This window comes from Pelodiscus sinensis, chromosome 5 (assembly GCF_049634645.1).
Source record: "Pelodiscus sinensis isolate JC-2024 chromosome 5, ASM4963464v1, whole genome shotgun sequence".
Lineage (NCBI taxonomy): Eukaryota > Metazoa > Chordata > Testudines > Trionychidae > Pelodiscus > Pelodiscus sinensis.
Genome location: NC_134715.1, coordinates 128,607,125 through 128,620,692, shown reverse-complemented (window position 1 = coordinate 128,620,692; position 13,568 = coordinate 128,607,125). Strand labels below are relative to the sequence as shown.

Genomic DNA, 13,568 nt, shown 5'->3' with positions numbered 1-13,568 from the left:
GTAGGTTAGATAAATGTCTATCAGGGATGGTCTAGACAGTATTTGGTCCTGCCATGGGGGCAGGGGACTGGACTCGATGACCTCTCGAGGTCCCTTCCAGTCCTAGTATTCTATGATTCTATGAATCACATAAAAGAACTAAACCAAGTGACTTATTCTAATCAAAACAGCTGGAATTTGGATTATTTGCTGGCATGAACAAAACTTAGAATTATTCAGCAAGCCATTTTTAAAAAATGAAAACATTAGGGGAAATCATGATTAACAGGCAATTCCCAAGCAGAAAAGAAGGGGAGAATCTGAGGAAGTGGGTTTGCCCACAAAACCTCATGATTTTTATATATATTTGTTAGTTTCTAAGTTCCACAGGACTACTCATTGTTCTCCCTTACTTAGAAATTATTCACTCAACTCTATGGAGGTTTTCAAGAGAGGTTAGCTACCGCAACTGAAGAAATGTTTTCAATAGAAAAATCACATCCATGGGTGCCAGATTTTCTACGTAGCCCAAACACCTTAGGAAGCAAACACTTTCAAACATCTGATCAGAATAGTCACACAGGGAGCTGTGGGGTGGCCGAGTACTTCTGAAAACCTGGATCTTACTTACGTGTCTAAATGGAAGTGGAGTTCATAGAGTTCAATAACAGGTGCTGAGTACTTGAAAATCTGGCCCCAGAGACCTTTAATATCCTGCCCCAAGAGTGCTTTCAAACATTATTAAAAAATCCCAAGCCACAGTTGGGCACGTTTAACAGAGGAATACACATAATACAGACATAACATGGCAACAAGATCGGAACTTCTCACCTCTTCTGCCCAAACCTGCACAACAAAAAAGAACAAAACATGAACACCTTAGTCACAGAGCAATAAATATTATAAGAACCACCAGGAAGGAGTACTGAAAATTGAGACCGAACAATATTGTGACACAATCAACTTATAATTTTAGTGTCAGCCTTACAATATTTTTCTTTTAACGCCCTGCCTCCTGGAGAGCTGTGATTATATGAATACAGCTTTCATTTAAAGAAAAAAAGGACATTTATAGCCTTTCTGCTTGTGGAGAAACATTTTACAGCCTGATTTGAGAAAGTCCTAATGTCTCAGAAACCAGAAAGTCAGTAAAACAACCACAACTTTTCCCCCCAAAGTCTCATAATATTTAAACTGATCTTATAACATTTTTGAGACCTGACGTGATTTTTGAGCACTTGGGGTTAGGGATGTAAAATCCCATTTAATTGGTTAATGGGTTAATGTAATGATTAACCCATTAACCTATTAAAGGGAGGGAGACTGGGAAGGATGACACTCCAGGCTGGCAAGGTTGAAGTGCACCCGCCCCACACTGTGACCAAGGCTGGAGCACCCTCTTCTCTCCTGGACAGGACTGCTCCATCTGGGCTGGGAGCTGCTCCAGTGTCCACCAGTTAACCAGAACCAGTAAGCCTCACCTGTTAAGGGTGAGGTCTACTGGTTAACCAGTTAACCAGTCACATGCCTACTTGTGGTTGATATTCCTAGAAACATACAACTCATCAGGTCCAAGGATAGGCAGATAAAGGTGTCAATGGCTATAAAATAAACCAAGAAGAACTCAAGATTATTTTGTATAAAAATGTAATATGCAGTGTCAAATAGAACAGGGGTAAAACTAGTACACAAGACAGAAGAAATTCTTAAGGCAAAGAAATCACTGTAAATAGTGAAGTATAACAAAGATAATTTTCAAATGGAATTCAAGCTTTTTATTACATTCTAATGAATGCTGGATTGTAGCTCTCAGAATCTTGATCACTTTTATTGTCACAATCTCACACTGGGCGCTCAGTTTCTCAGTACATTTGATCATATGGCCCCTGTAGGAGAGAATCCTGTACTTGTCCTATTAGCTCTACCTAGTGGAGGAAGAAGCAGTAAGTGCTGCAAAACAGGAAGATGAATCCAGAGATCACTGTCTGGCTGAGCAGACTCTGAAATGGGAAATGCTGCTATGTAAAACGAGGTATTTCTGAATCACGAAAGGCTCAGTGAAGGAGACAAGAGCTCCTACAGAATATAGCTGCACATAGCTACCCACTGGGTGTAATTCTAAACCAATGCAACGGAGAACAGTGGGCATGTATCTGCATGACTAAGACTGTGGGTCAGATCCTAAGCACTGCCGCTAATGAGCCAATGCCAATTTACATCAACTGAGGACCTGATCCAATAAAGATGCTGGATCCAAGAATTGCAGGAATGGTTAAACCCCAAGACACACAATTGTAAGACAAAGCACAGTAAAGAACAGCTCTGGAATGGCAAGGGGCTGAATCAGACGTAACCTAATACGTCTCTCTCAGCCTCTAACTTGTGTAATCCTTGTCTGTGTTTTTCGTTCTTTGTAAGATGTCTTGACAAGTCTCTAGCAATGTAAAAATGGTCTTCCTTAAACCGTTGTGATATGCACATGAGCTGGAGGAAGTGAGGAGTGGAAAAGGAGATAAACTGAACAGATACTGCTTCCATAGGAGCCAAATATTTTATTATTTAATTTATTTAAAATATTTTTACCCCGTTCAACGGAGCCATGTAGATTAGTGTACTCGAAAAAGGGAAATGAAGCGGCGATTTACAGGATCTGACGACGAAGGGTTCTGGGTTCAGCAGATCCCCGTCTAGACTGCCACGCTGTGCCGAAAATCAGCTATCGGCGCAGCACGGCGGCCATTTTGATTTAAATGAAGCAGTGATTATTTAAATTGCCGCTTCATTTCCCTTTGCTGTCCTGCCTATTCTACATGGCTCCGTTGACGGAACCATGTAGTTTAGACACACCCAAAGTTAAAAACTTGAACACACAGAAATGGCTTTGGAAGTTTAAAAGTGCTTTTCTCTCAGCTTCCAGATTTTACAAAGCTGGCATCTTTGAACATTTATATTAGGGAAAACCCCACCCCCATCTCCTTCCACTTCCTTTCTGGGAAGCTTCGGTCAGAAAAAGTAGAACCAACCATGTAAACAAGGCTCACACTTTACCATAGGAATCCTTTTACAAATAGTTTGCAAAGGGCTGATAAACTGCTGGATGTTTTAGTAAACTATTATTTGATTGTTATTGAATTAACAGGTTGCTTATACCCATAGCTTATGAACATATATGAACGCTTCTTAGGTGCTGATAACATTTGATATCATATGCTATTTGTCTGCAACATGCATATAACATTTATCAATCATTTACTAACCCTTTGTGAAATATTTATTTACGGTACCTTAATATAACGAATGATTGAACCAAGGGCTCAGTCAAGATCTGTCAGGACCTAGGATATAGAATGAGTGTCTAGGGGTAAGTGCTTACCTTGGCCGTCTGCTGGCCCACCTAGAGAAATCAAAAGAAACCATGACAAGTGTCAGTGACTGAACACATACTTCTTTCATCAGAGCTTGTTATTTCAATCCCTTCCAACTGTGGATCACAAAGTCTGTGAAACTAGGGATGTAATAGTATAGTCCAGGGGTGGCGAACTCGTGGCTCGCAAGCCACATGCAGCTCTTCTCCCTCAAGTGTGGCTCGCTAAGCCGTTCCTGCACCACCCCATCTCCCCATGCTCACCGGGGTGGCGATTCAAAATGGCACCCAAAATGGCAGACATTGATGGGAGTCTGATATGGCCTAAGCTTGTTTCTTAAAGGGGCAGACTCCTTTTTTTTGGGCTTGACTATTCTGGTGAAGCTCTTCGCATTTTTTCTGCTGCTGTTTTGGCTCTCTTTGTTAAAGGGATTGGCCATCCCTGGTATAGTTGATTAACCGATAAGCAGAAGCCTATAGGTTAATACTACAGACTATGTGCATTTTTCCCCATCCCCCGCCAGTAAATTTTTTTTTAGCAGGCTAGCCAGCAGCCCAGCTCAGTCCCGGCTTGCGCCAGTTCTGGAACCTACCCCTGCTGCATCTCTGCATTTAAAGTGTATTAGGAGCCAGGCAGGCAGGCATCTCGGCTCAGTTGCTGCTTGTGCCAAGTCCAGGAGCTTAAACAAGCCCCTGGACAGGGGCTGCTGCTACCCCATGCTGCTGCCTCTGTATCAGAGGCAGTAGCATGGGGAGACAGGCAGCCAGTCCGCAAAGGGAGCTGTTCTTTAAACCGGCTCCCCTCGCAGACCAGCTCCTGCCTGGCAACCCCATGCTACTGCCTCTGATACAGCACTGAGTTCCCGGCACCTCCCTCCTCCTGTAGCCCATATGAGCCCAGCACCCTGCACCTTCCCCTCTTCCCCCCGCAGCCCAGTCCAGTCCAGCCCAGCCCAGCCAGGCCCAGCCCAGCGCCCCCCTAGCATGGCACCCAGGGGCAACTGCCCTCCCTCTGCTCCCCCCCTCGCTATGCCTCTGCTGGGAGCCCGGAACATCCGGCTGCATCCTCCGCCCAGCCCGGCTCAGGGCTTGGGGGATCCAACACCGCACGGGCACTTTGGGAGCCGAAACACCCCGGCAGCCATACTGAGGCCCGGTACCAGGCTGCGGCCCACAGTTTGGGAAATGCTGGACTATTCAATTAACTGATATTTAACATCCCTACTTCAAACCCTCCTGTGTGGCAGAACGGCTTCCCCCATTTCATAACATCGTAGAGTTTAGGACCAGAAAGGACCACTATGACCATTTAGTTAAACTTACAGCATTACAGAGAATCTCTCCTGAAAAGATGATGTGCTATTTGCTTGTCCAGTGCTTAGTGCTAAGGAGCCCTCAACCCTTTCTTGAGCAATTCCTTTTTGGATCCCATTCAGAACTGTGACCTAGATCCTGGCTCTTAGGGGCCAGGACTATGCCAGTATCATGGCCAGCATGAGGAGGCCCTGTTCCCTCTTCAAGGTCTGTAGGTATTATCAAAATACAATGACATGGTGACAATATCTGCTCTCTGGACCATTAAACTGAGCAGGATCTCAATGAGGTTTTGTTTTGTTTTTCTGCTTATATGTGCTTCTCAACCCTGAGGACTGGGTATCATTAGCCCATTAGACATGAGGAAAGAGCCAGTGGTAATGTGACTAGCCTAAAACCTATGGCAGAAGTGAGACTAGAAGTCAGGACTCCTGGCACCCAAATCCTGTGCCCTACCACATCCTATTGTTCTTCCCTGGGTACAGGCTGGATTTTGTTTCTGTTTTCTAAGAATAAGGGCCAGACCATCGGCTAGTGTAAGTCACTTTTACTCCATTCATTTCAATGAAGAAAGGCCAGTTTACACCAACTGGGGATCTGACCTTAAAAATTTACTTCTGATTAGCTGATTAAACTAAATTTAACATCCCTAATCGACTAGTCGATGGATTTTCCATCAACTAGTTGATTAGTCAATAAGCGGGGAGCGCAGCGGGGTTAGCGCCCAGCCCCAGCAGCTAACCCAACTGCAGCTCTGCCTTTTACATAGATTAAGAGCTGGCAGGCTCTCAATACATTTAAAAGGCTGGAGCGCAGTGGGGGGACCCAGCATGAGCAGGGACAGCTGATTCCTGGCGCGTGCCAGGTCCCACCTGCTGCACTTTTGATTTTTAAATATATTAAGAGCCAGCAGATTCTTAATACATTTAAAAAGCAGAGGCCACTGTCTGGAACTGGGCATGAGCCAGATTTCCGGTTTCCGTCCCGCTCACCACGGAGATGGTGCTGGGGGGAACTGGCTTTTAAGCGAGCTCCCCTCAGCACCAGCTCCTGCTCCCTCCCTTCCCCCACCTTGCTGCCTCTGATAGCGGCAGAAAGGGGAGGGGAGGTGGGGAAGTGACTAGTTGAGGGACTAGTCAACTATCTGATAGGCATTTGCTTATCGGATAGTCGACTCGTCGCTTACATCTCTACTTCTGATTTGCAAATGTTTGCAGCAAACTGAAGAAAGGAGAATAAAGCCAAATATTGAAGAGGTGAGGGGTCTGGAGCAAAGTGAAGAAAGGGAAGAAATGAAGTGTCCTTGCCATACCTGATGTGACAATGGCTTCTGAAGAAGTCACTTCCATAGTGATGCTCCCTACTGCAGCCACTGTCTTTACATCTTGAGAAGCTGTTTGTGAAAGGGAAGATGTTGTGCTGGGTGGACTAGAGGTGGATGCAGGCACAGGAACAGTTGTCCTCATGGTGCTGTTTTCAGTAACTGGTGAGACGCCAGTGGCATCCTGGGTGAGTTCTGGGGTTTGCAGAGTCGTAGGCGCTGACACCACGGAAGGTACGGTTGTTGGAGAGCTAGCATTCAGGCTGTTTGGACTAGTGATCTTTTCGCCACCTGCCTTCGATGTAAGGGCTTTCACAGAATGCACAGTGGAGGTGTGCTCTGTAGACGGTGGCACTGGAAGTAACAAAGCACAAGGCAATCTCCAATGTCCTTTTATTCCTTTCACTCCCCAGCACTGGGGCAGCTCAGCTAGGGAACACCAAATGGAACCGATTCTCCTCTGGCTTTACTTCAGTGTCACTCCACTGACTTTAGTGCAAAAGGAGAATCAGGCCCTGCACCTGCATTGCAGACATTCAGTGATTGGTAGGTGTCTGATCCAGCTCCCACTGAAATCCGTGGGAGTCTTTCCAGCAGCTTCAATGGGAACTGGGACTAGTTTGGGGCAACCACAGATATGTGACTGTCTCAATCCTTCCCATTCATTCTCAGACACACATTATTTAAAAGGCAGGTTTTCAGTATTAAAAATGTAGCTGAGCTCAGCTTTCATCTGACAAAGCAAACGTTTGCACTGAATGAAGAGTCCAAATACAGTTTCATTTTGCACTGAGGGAGGTCTGAACAGAGGAAAAGATGAGCTCAGGGAAGGGATATTGCGAACACAAAGGCACAAATGCCCATCATCCACAATTGCAGGGTTTTGGTCATGTGGGATGCGCCCACTAAAAATGCTTCAGGGTAAGACACAGAATCCCTCAGGGTTCTCGCCAGCACACTGTGGGGAAAGACTTCCCTCCTAATCCCATCAGGCTGCTGCTCTGGGACTGGGGCAGGCATAGCCTGCAGCTGGTTCCAGCCCAGACTGGCGCAGCGGGGCACTAGGGAAGGGTCTCCTCACCCCTGCACACGCTCCCCATAGGGGGAGGGGGGAGAGGAAAGGGAGGGGGAGCTTGGCACAGCCAGGCCCTGGTACCACATGAAGGCAGCAGCCCAGCCCAAGATCTGCAGAGCAGCTCCAGCCCCGCCCACTCCCAGAGCAGAGCCTGTAGCGAGGGTGTGCATGTTAACCCCTTAGCTTCTGGAAGCCGCACACCCGGGTGGGCAGGGGCAGGGACAGCCCTAGGGACACAGAGCCCAATACGGGAGTCATGCTGCCTGCTCTGCTTGCTGGGATGCCCTGGCTCCTACACTCCCACACTCCTGCTTGCCCTTCCAGCAGGAACCGGAGCTGGTTCTCCAGCCGGCAGCTGCATGTTTACCACAAGGCTCCAACTGGTGCTGGGGAAGAACGGGGGCTAAGCTCCTGCCACGCATGCCACTCAAAATTGGCACGCATGCCGTAGTTCGCCAACCTCCGTACTAGACCTAGTGTCCAAAAAGGAAGCCTTTTTCAGTGGGACTACTAGAAAAACTAGTTAAGCTGTATGTAGGGTTTGTTTTAGCCTCCATAAATCTGCATAATTTAGTTTCCCTGATGTGTTACATGGATACAAATCCCCAATATAAAAACACAACACTGGTGCATAATGAGGTCTGTACCTATGTATCTTATCCAGCAGGCCACAGGGTACCTTGCACTAATGCAAGCTCCATCTTGCTTCGCATGTACACTTGACATTTTCACTATTGTAGCTACATTAGTGCAAAAAACCCGATCCCACATTACAGAGATGGCTGTAGTGATAAAGGCAATATAAAAGCAGATGTTTTACACTAATATTATCCCCTGCCTTTGCTGCCTTGCTGCATATCTCATTAAAAACATACACAATAAGTGAGGATCTTGGATGTTTGCAGGCCCAGCACCCTCTTCTAGCAGACATATACTGATCATCTACTATCATAGAATCACATAATACTAGGACTGGAAGGGACCTCAAGAGGTCATCGAGTCCAGTCCCCTGCCCTCATGGCAGGACCAAATACTGTCTAGAACATCCCTGGTAACATTTATCTAATCTACTCTTAAATATCTCCGCTGATGGGAATTCCACGACCTCCCTGGGCAATTTATTCGTGTTTGACCACCCTGACAGTTAGGAATTTTTTCCTAATGTCCCTCCTAAACTTCCCTTGCTGCAGTTTAAGCCCATTGCTTCTTGTTCTATCCTCAGATGCCAAGATGAACAAGTTTTCTCCCTCCTCCTTATAACACCCTTTTAGATACCTGAAAACGGCTATCATGTCCCCCCTCAATCTCCTCTTTTCTAAACTAAATAAACCCAATTCTTTCAGCCTTCCTTCACAGGTCATGGTCTCTAGACCTTTAATCATTCTCGTTGCTCTTCTCTGGACCCTCTCCAATTTCTCCACATCTTTCTTGAAATGCAGTGCCCAGAACTGGACACAATACTCCAACTGAGGCCTAACCAGCGCAGAGTAGAGCGGAAGAATGACTTCTGGTGTCTTGCTCACAACACACCTGTTAATGCATCCCAGAATCAGGTTTGGAGAATCATCTGCAATTCCTATCAGATACTTCTTCAAGGCAGATAAGTAAAAGAGGGGAGGAAGTGACTAAGGATTTGAAGACCCCCTTGTTCAATCCCAACCACTGTTTACAACTGGAAGGAGAGGAAGCCATGGACAATGTCTCACCTGTGGTAATGTTGTCTGCACCTAGACATGTCAGGCCACTTCCAAGCAAGAGGACAAAGAACCACGAATCCATGTTGACCTGGGAAAGAAAACAACATGCTGTATTAGAAAGCCTGTGGCACTTTGCCTATTCAACTCAACCACAGGGTGCATTTCTGACCACTGTTCACTCGCATATCCAGGCAGAAAGAAGACTGAGCTGTAAAAGTCTTAGTATTAAGGTCATTTAGTCCATCTCTGTCCCATCACCTACAGGGGTCATGTTTAGAAATGCACTATACAGAACTGTCTCCAGGGCTTTGTCTAATACAGTTATCAATAACACTTGGCTCTTACATAAAGCTTTTTCCTGGTAGATTTTAACCAACTTGACCCAAGGAAATATTTCAGTTTTACCAGTGAGAAAACTGAGGCACAGAGCAGCGTACAAGGTCAACCTGCTGGCTGATGAAGGAACGAAACCTGGGTCTTTTGAACCCCAGGCCTCTAAATTAGAAAATTCAGTAATTGCATTTTAATCTGCCTGGGTTTTGCACCTGATGTCTGATGTCAGTACAAATTAATCAACTCGTTTGTCTCGTGGAAGTCAGAGATGGAGAGTCAGTTTCCATTGCAGGGTGATTCCCTGTATAACATGCTTTTGGCATTTATCAAGTTTTAGTTTTCAATGTCTCCTGGAACAAAGTTTCCCCCACTTCTCTTAACAGACAGACCCTTCTACTGATTAAGCAATCTCATTTCCAGAGACGGTTTTACTCTTGATGTTCAGCCTATTTTTTCCCCTCTTTCATGACATCTGTTCTCATTGTATTTATTTTGCTCTGTTTCAATCCGGGGCCCATCCCAAGCTCTGGGCACTCAGACAACACTGAATCATAAACATACTAAAACAATGCCCAAAACACAGTAATTCCTCATTTAACACTATAGATATGTTTCAGAAAATGATCGTGTTAAGTGAAAACGTGTTATGCGGGGTCAATTTTCCCATTGAAAATAATGGAAAAGGTGGGGGTTGTGTTTCAAGCGGTGGTGTCTGTTGGGACCGGGACATAAGGGGTCTGGGTTACAGCAGGGAGGGGAGGTGTTTGGCTCTGGGGAAGGGAAGGGTAGGAGAGGGAAGGGGGATTGGGTTGGGAGTATACCCCTGTGACGGGTCTGCCAGGACCCGCACTGCGTCTGGTGAGGTGTCTCCGGGGAACGGTGTGGCGAGCAGCGAACCCTCCACCACTTTGCAGGGAGGTGGGGGAAGCCCTGCGTAGCTGCCGGCAAAGGGACGGCTGGGGAAATCGTGTTATTCTGGGGACGGTCGTGTAATTCAAAAAAATGTTCCCCCCCCAAAAAATTTGTGCTATCATGAAAATGTGTTCAGCGGGCACATGTTAAATGAGGAATTACTGTACATGGATGGCCCTCTCATCCTCACTCAAACTGAAATTAGAAATTAATGGAGATTGCCTATCTCCTAGAACTGGAAGGGACCTTGTCAGGTCATGGAGTCTAGTCCCCTGCCTTAACAGCAGGACCAAGTACCATCCCTGACAATTTTTGCCCCAAATGGCCTCCTCAAGGATTGAACTCACAACCCTGGATTTAGCAAGCCAATGCTCAAACCACTGAGCTATCCCTCCCTAACTAGGACTCTAACATCACCCAGAACTACCCACTCAGACCTCTTTCCCACAGAAAGCCTTGCAGAAATGAAACTTGTGGGATGACCTAAAGGTCAACAAACCCAGGCTCTGGGGGACCAATAGAGGAACTTAGTTCTAGAGACATAAACCCTTCATTGAAGTCTCCTTGCTACCTGCCCCTCCTCAGTGAAGCGTGGGTTATTGCTAGCTTGAGCACATCGAGTGATCTGAAATACTCTATCACACAGGGAAGAAGATGCCTCTGCAACCTGGTCTGCCCTAATGAGAGCAAATCACTTAGAACACATTGCCTTCGCCTACAAGAGTGATCCCGCACATGGCTGCCTAACCAGTCACAACAGCTCATCTTTCTTAATAACTGGTTAAAGGCAGGAATGTTGAAAAGAGGTTAGTGAGGTAACCATAAAAAATCTGAGTGTTTACACACCATGGGCTCGGCCGTAAATAGCTTATATACAGAGTCTGCAGTGCAGCTGGGTCCCTGGAACTGGGGCTGGCAGCCAGTGTGTGCCAAGAGCCAGCTCCTGGTCCCATTCCCGGGGAGCCAGATGTACTGCAGGCTCTGCGGAATAAGCTTTATACTCCAGAGCCTGCAAAGCCAGCTCCCCGAGTGTACTAGCTCTTGTCTGCTGCCCCACTCCTGGGGAGCTGGCTGCTGATCCTCGCTGATGCCTGAGATCTAGCAGCGTGGGGCGGCAGCCAGCTCCCGGCCCAGCTCCTAGGAAGCAGACTGCCATCCCTCACTGCAGGCTCTGTATCAGAACCCACAACCTTGGGAGCAGGGATAAAAACCAGCATGTAACCATTATGGTAACAGTAAACTCATACTTATTAGTTAACCGTTTAAACAATTACACTATTACATCCCTTGTTAAAGCTTAGCCAGCTCAATCTGAAACAGTTTAATGTCAGTGTAACTCACACATCCTCTGGGTGTGGTGAACTCTCTCATCGAGCAGCACGGAGACCACTTACGGAGAGAATGAGTGTAGCCTTGTTACTAGTGAGCTGGCTTTTAGCTCATGTGGTAGAGGCTTGTGCACTAAGCTCCAGAGCTCCCAGGTTAAATTCTGCCTGTCAGCATTACAAGTGGGGGCTAATCTGGGATTTCAACTATGAAACCTACACACTACCTGTGCGTGAAGTGTTGGGAGAGGGGGTGTTGGACCTGAGTGGGTGAGGGTCGGTGGATGGGTGGGGCAGGAAGGATGCCATTCAGGGAGTGGTTGGCACCTTCACTGATAAAGGTTCCTTTATTGGTGAGGGTGCTAACTGCTTTCTGGGTGGTGTCCTTCCTGCCTTATCCATTCACTGACTTTGATCTTTGTCTGCTCAAGTTTGACACCCTTTCTCCTGATGTGCATGGAGGTGGGGGGTGGGCGACAGAACATCTTTTTCCTCTCCTCCGCTTCCCTTCTCCTATTTATTTCGAGTTTCCTTATCCTTTAATCATAACTCCGGTCATCTGAGGAAGTGGGCTGTGCCCACGAAAGCTCATGCTACCATCTACATGTTTTGTTAGTCTATAAAATGCTATCAGACCATTTGCTTGCTGTTTTTTTTACTTGCTTGGTGTGGTGCACGCTGTCATCTAATGGTACTGAGACCACTTACGGAGAATAATAAGCGTGTGCTACAGCCTTACCTAGCAGCCAGCTAGTTTTAGCTCAAGTGGTAGAGGCTCATGCACTAAGCTCCAGAGGCCTCCGGTTCAATTCCAGAAGAGGAATAGTCCTCAGCCCCAAAATTAATTAAGTGTCTTCCCCCCCCCCCCCATGAAAATTATTGCCCATACCTTTCCTAAGCCATACTGAGGTTTGCTTTTCTTGCAACAGTGTCACACTCTTGTAGCCTCTTCAGCTCATGGTCCACTACGGCCCTCAGATCCCTTTCTGCACTACTACTTCCTAGATCACTTCCCATTCAGTGTGAGAGAAACTGACATTGTTTGGATACAGATCCTAACTTTCCCAAACTTCTGGGGGAAGACAGTATGAGTGGGGAATTAGATCAAGGCTTTTGTCTCAGGCCTCTCTGTACTGCCAAGGTTTGTGAATGTGAATAAGCTTCACCAAAACCCATGAGAGCTTCCATTCTGCAAGAAAACCAAAACCAGGAAAGCCCCACATGGTATCAGGTTGTGTAACAGACTTCTTAGATCTCAGCATTAAAGCAACTAAAACACTGCATGTGGTACATACAGGGAAGAACATTATGAAAGCAGAATTAGCATAAAAGGGAAAGTAGATCCTGTCAGCTCAAGCACAACCATTTACTTCTCTCAATATGACTTATTAATCTGCAATTGATCACCAGTAATGAAGACAGAGCAGAGGGAACACAGAATCATAGAAATATAAGACAGTGCAGAGAACTAGACTAAATGACTTCTTGAGCTGCATTCTAAGGAGTTTGTCCAACTTGCTTTTAAAAAGCTTTCAATGACGGGGATTCCACAACCTTCCTTGGCAACCTTTTCTAGTATTAAGCTATCCTTATAGTTAAGTTTTTCCTAATATCGAATCTAAGTCTCCCTTGCTTTAGAAGGGGCCCATTCTTGTCCTACATTTAGTAGATGTGCACAACAATTGATCACAATTCTTTTTAGAACACTCCTTAGCACCGTGGTCCCCAACACGGTGCCCGCGGGCGCCATGGCGCCCGCGGGGGCATTTGCATGCGCCCGCCAGGTGCTCGGGGCTGGCCTGGCCCCGGGCACGTGGTGCACGGTGAGTGCCGGCCCCGGGCGCGTGGCGCTTGGCGGGGGGGGGGGGGGGGGAGCGCCGGCCCCGGGCGCGCGGCTATGGGGGGGGGGGGGGCCGCCTCCGGGCGCGCAAGTGTCCCCGTCCCCTGGCGCCCGACAACCTCAAAAGGTTGGGGACCACTGGCTTAGCATATCTGAAGACTTATCAGGTTGCCCTTTCAGTCTCTTTTCTCAAGACTGAACAGGGCAAGTTTTTAACATTTCCTCATAGGTAACGTTTTCTAAACCCTCAATCATTTTGTTTTTCCTCTAGACTCTCTCTCTAATTTGTTCATATATTTCCCAAAGTGTGGCACTCAGAACTGGACACAGTACGCCAACCGAGGCTTCATCAGTGCTGGGTAGGGTGACATCTCCCATCTCTTACATACACCCCAACATATTTTTTTT

At 46.7% G+C, this 13,568-nt stretch overlaps 1 protein-coding gene across 8 annotated transcripts in view; it reads right to left on the bottom strand.

Annotated features, from left to right (window-relative positions):
• The window catches only part of PTPRA (protein tyrosine phosphatase receptor type A), a 251,571-nt gene that overhangs the window by 66,557 nt on the left and 171,446 nt on the right, over nt 1–13,568 (bottom strand). For 7 of the 8 annotated variants that reach the window (XM_075930986.1, XM_075930990.1, XM_075930993.1 and 4 more), the window contains 4 exons: nt 8,760–8,838; nt 5,970–6,332; nt 3,353–3,373; nt 811–825 (listed from right to left, as the gene is read on the bottom strand). In XM_075930986.1, coding sequence (XP_075787101.1) covers nt 811–825; nt 3,353–3,373; nt 5,970–6,332; nt 8,760–8,838 — 478 coding nt within the window. The remainder of the gene's footprint in view (nt 1–810; nt 826–3,352; nt 3,374–5,969; nt 6,333–8,759; nt 8,839–13,568) is intronic. The other variant, XM_075930987.1, reaches the window with a different exon arrangement.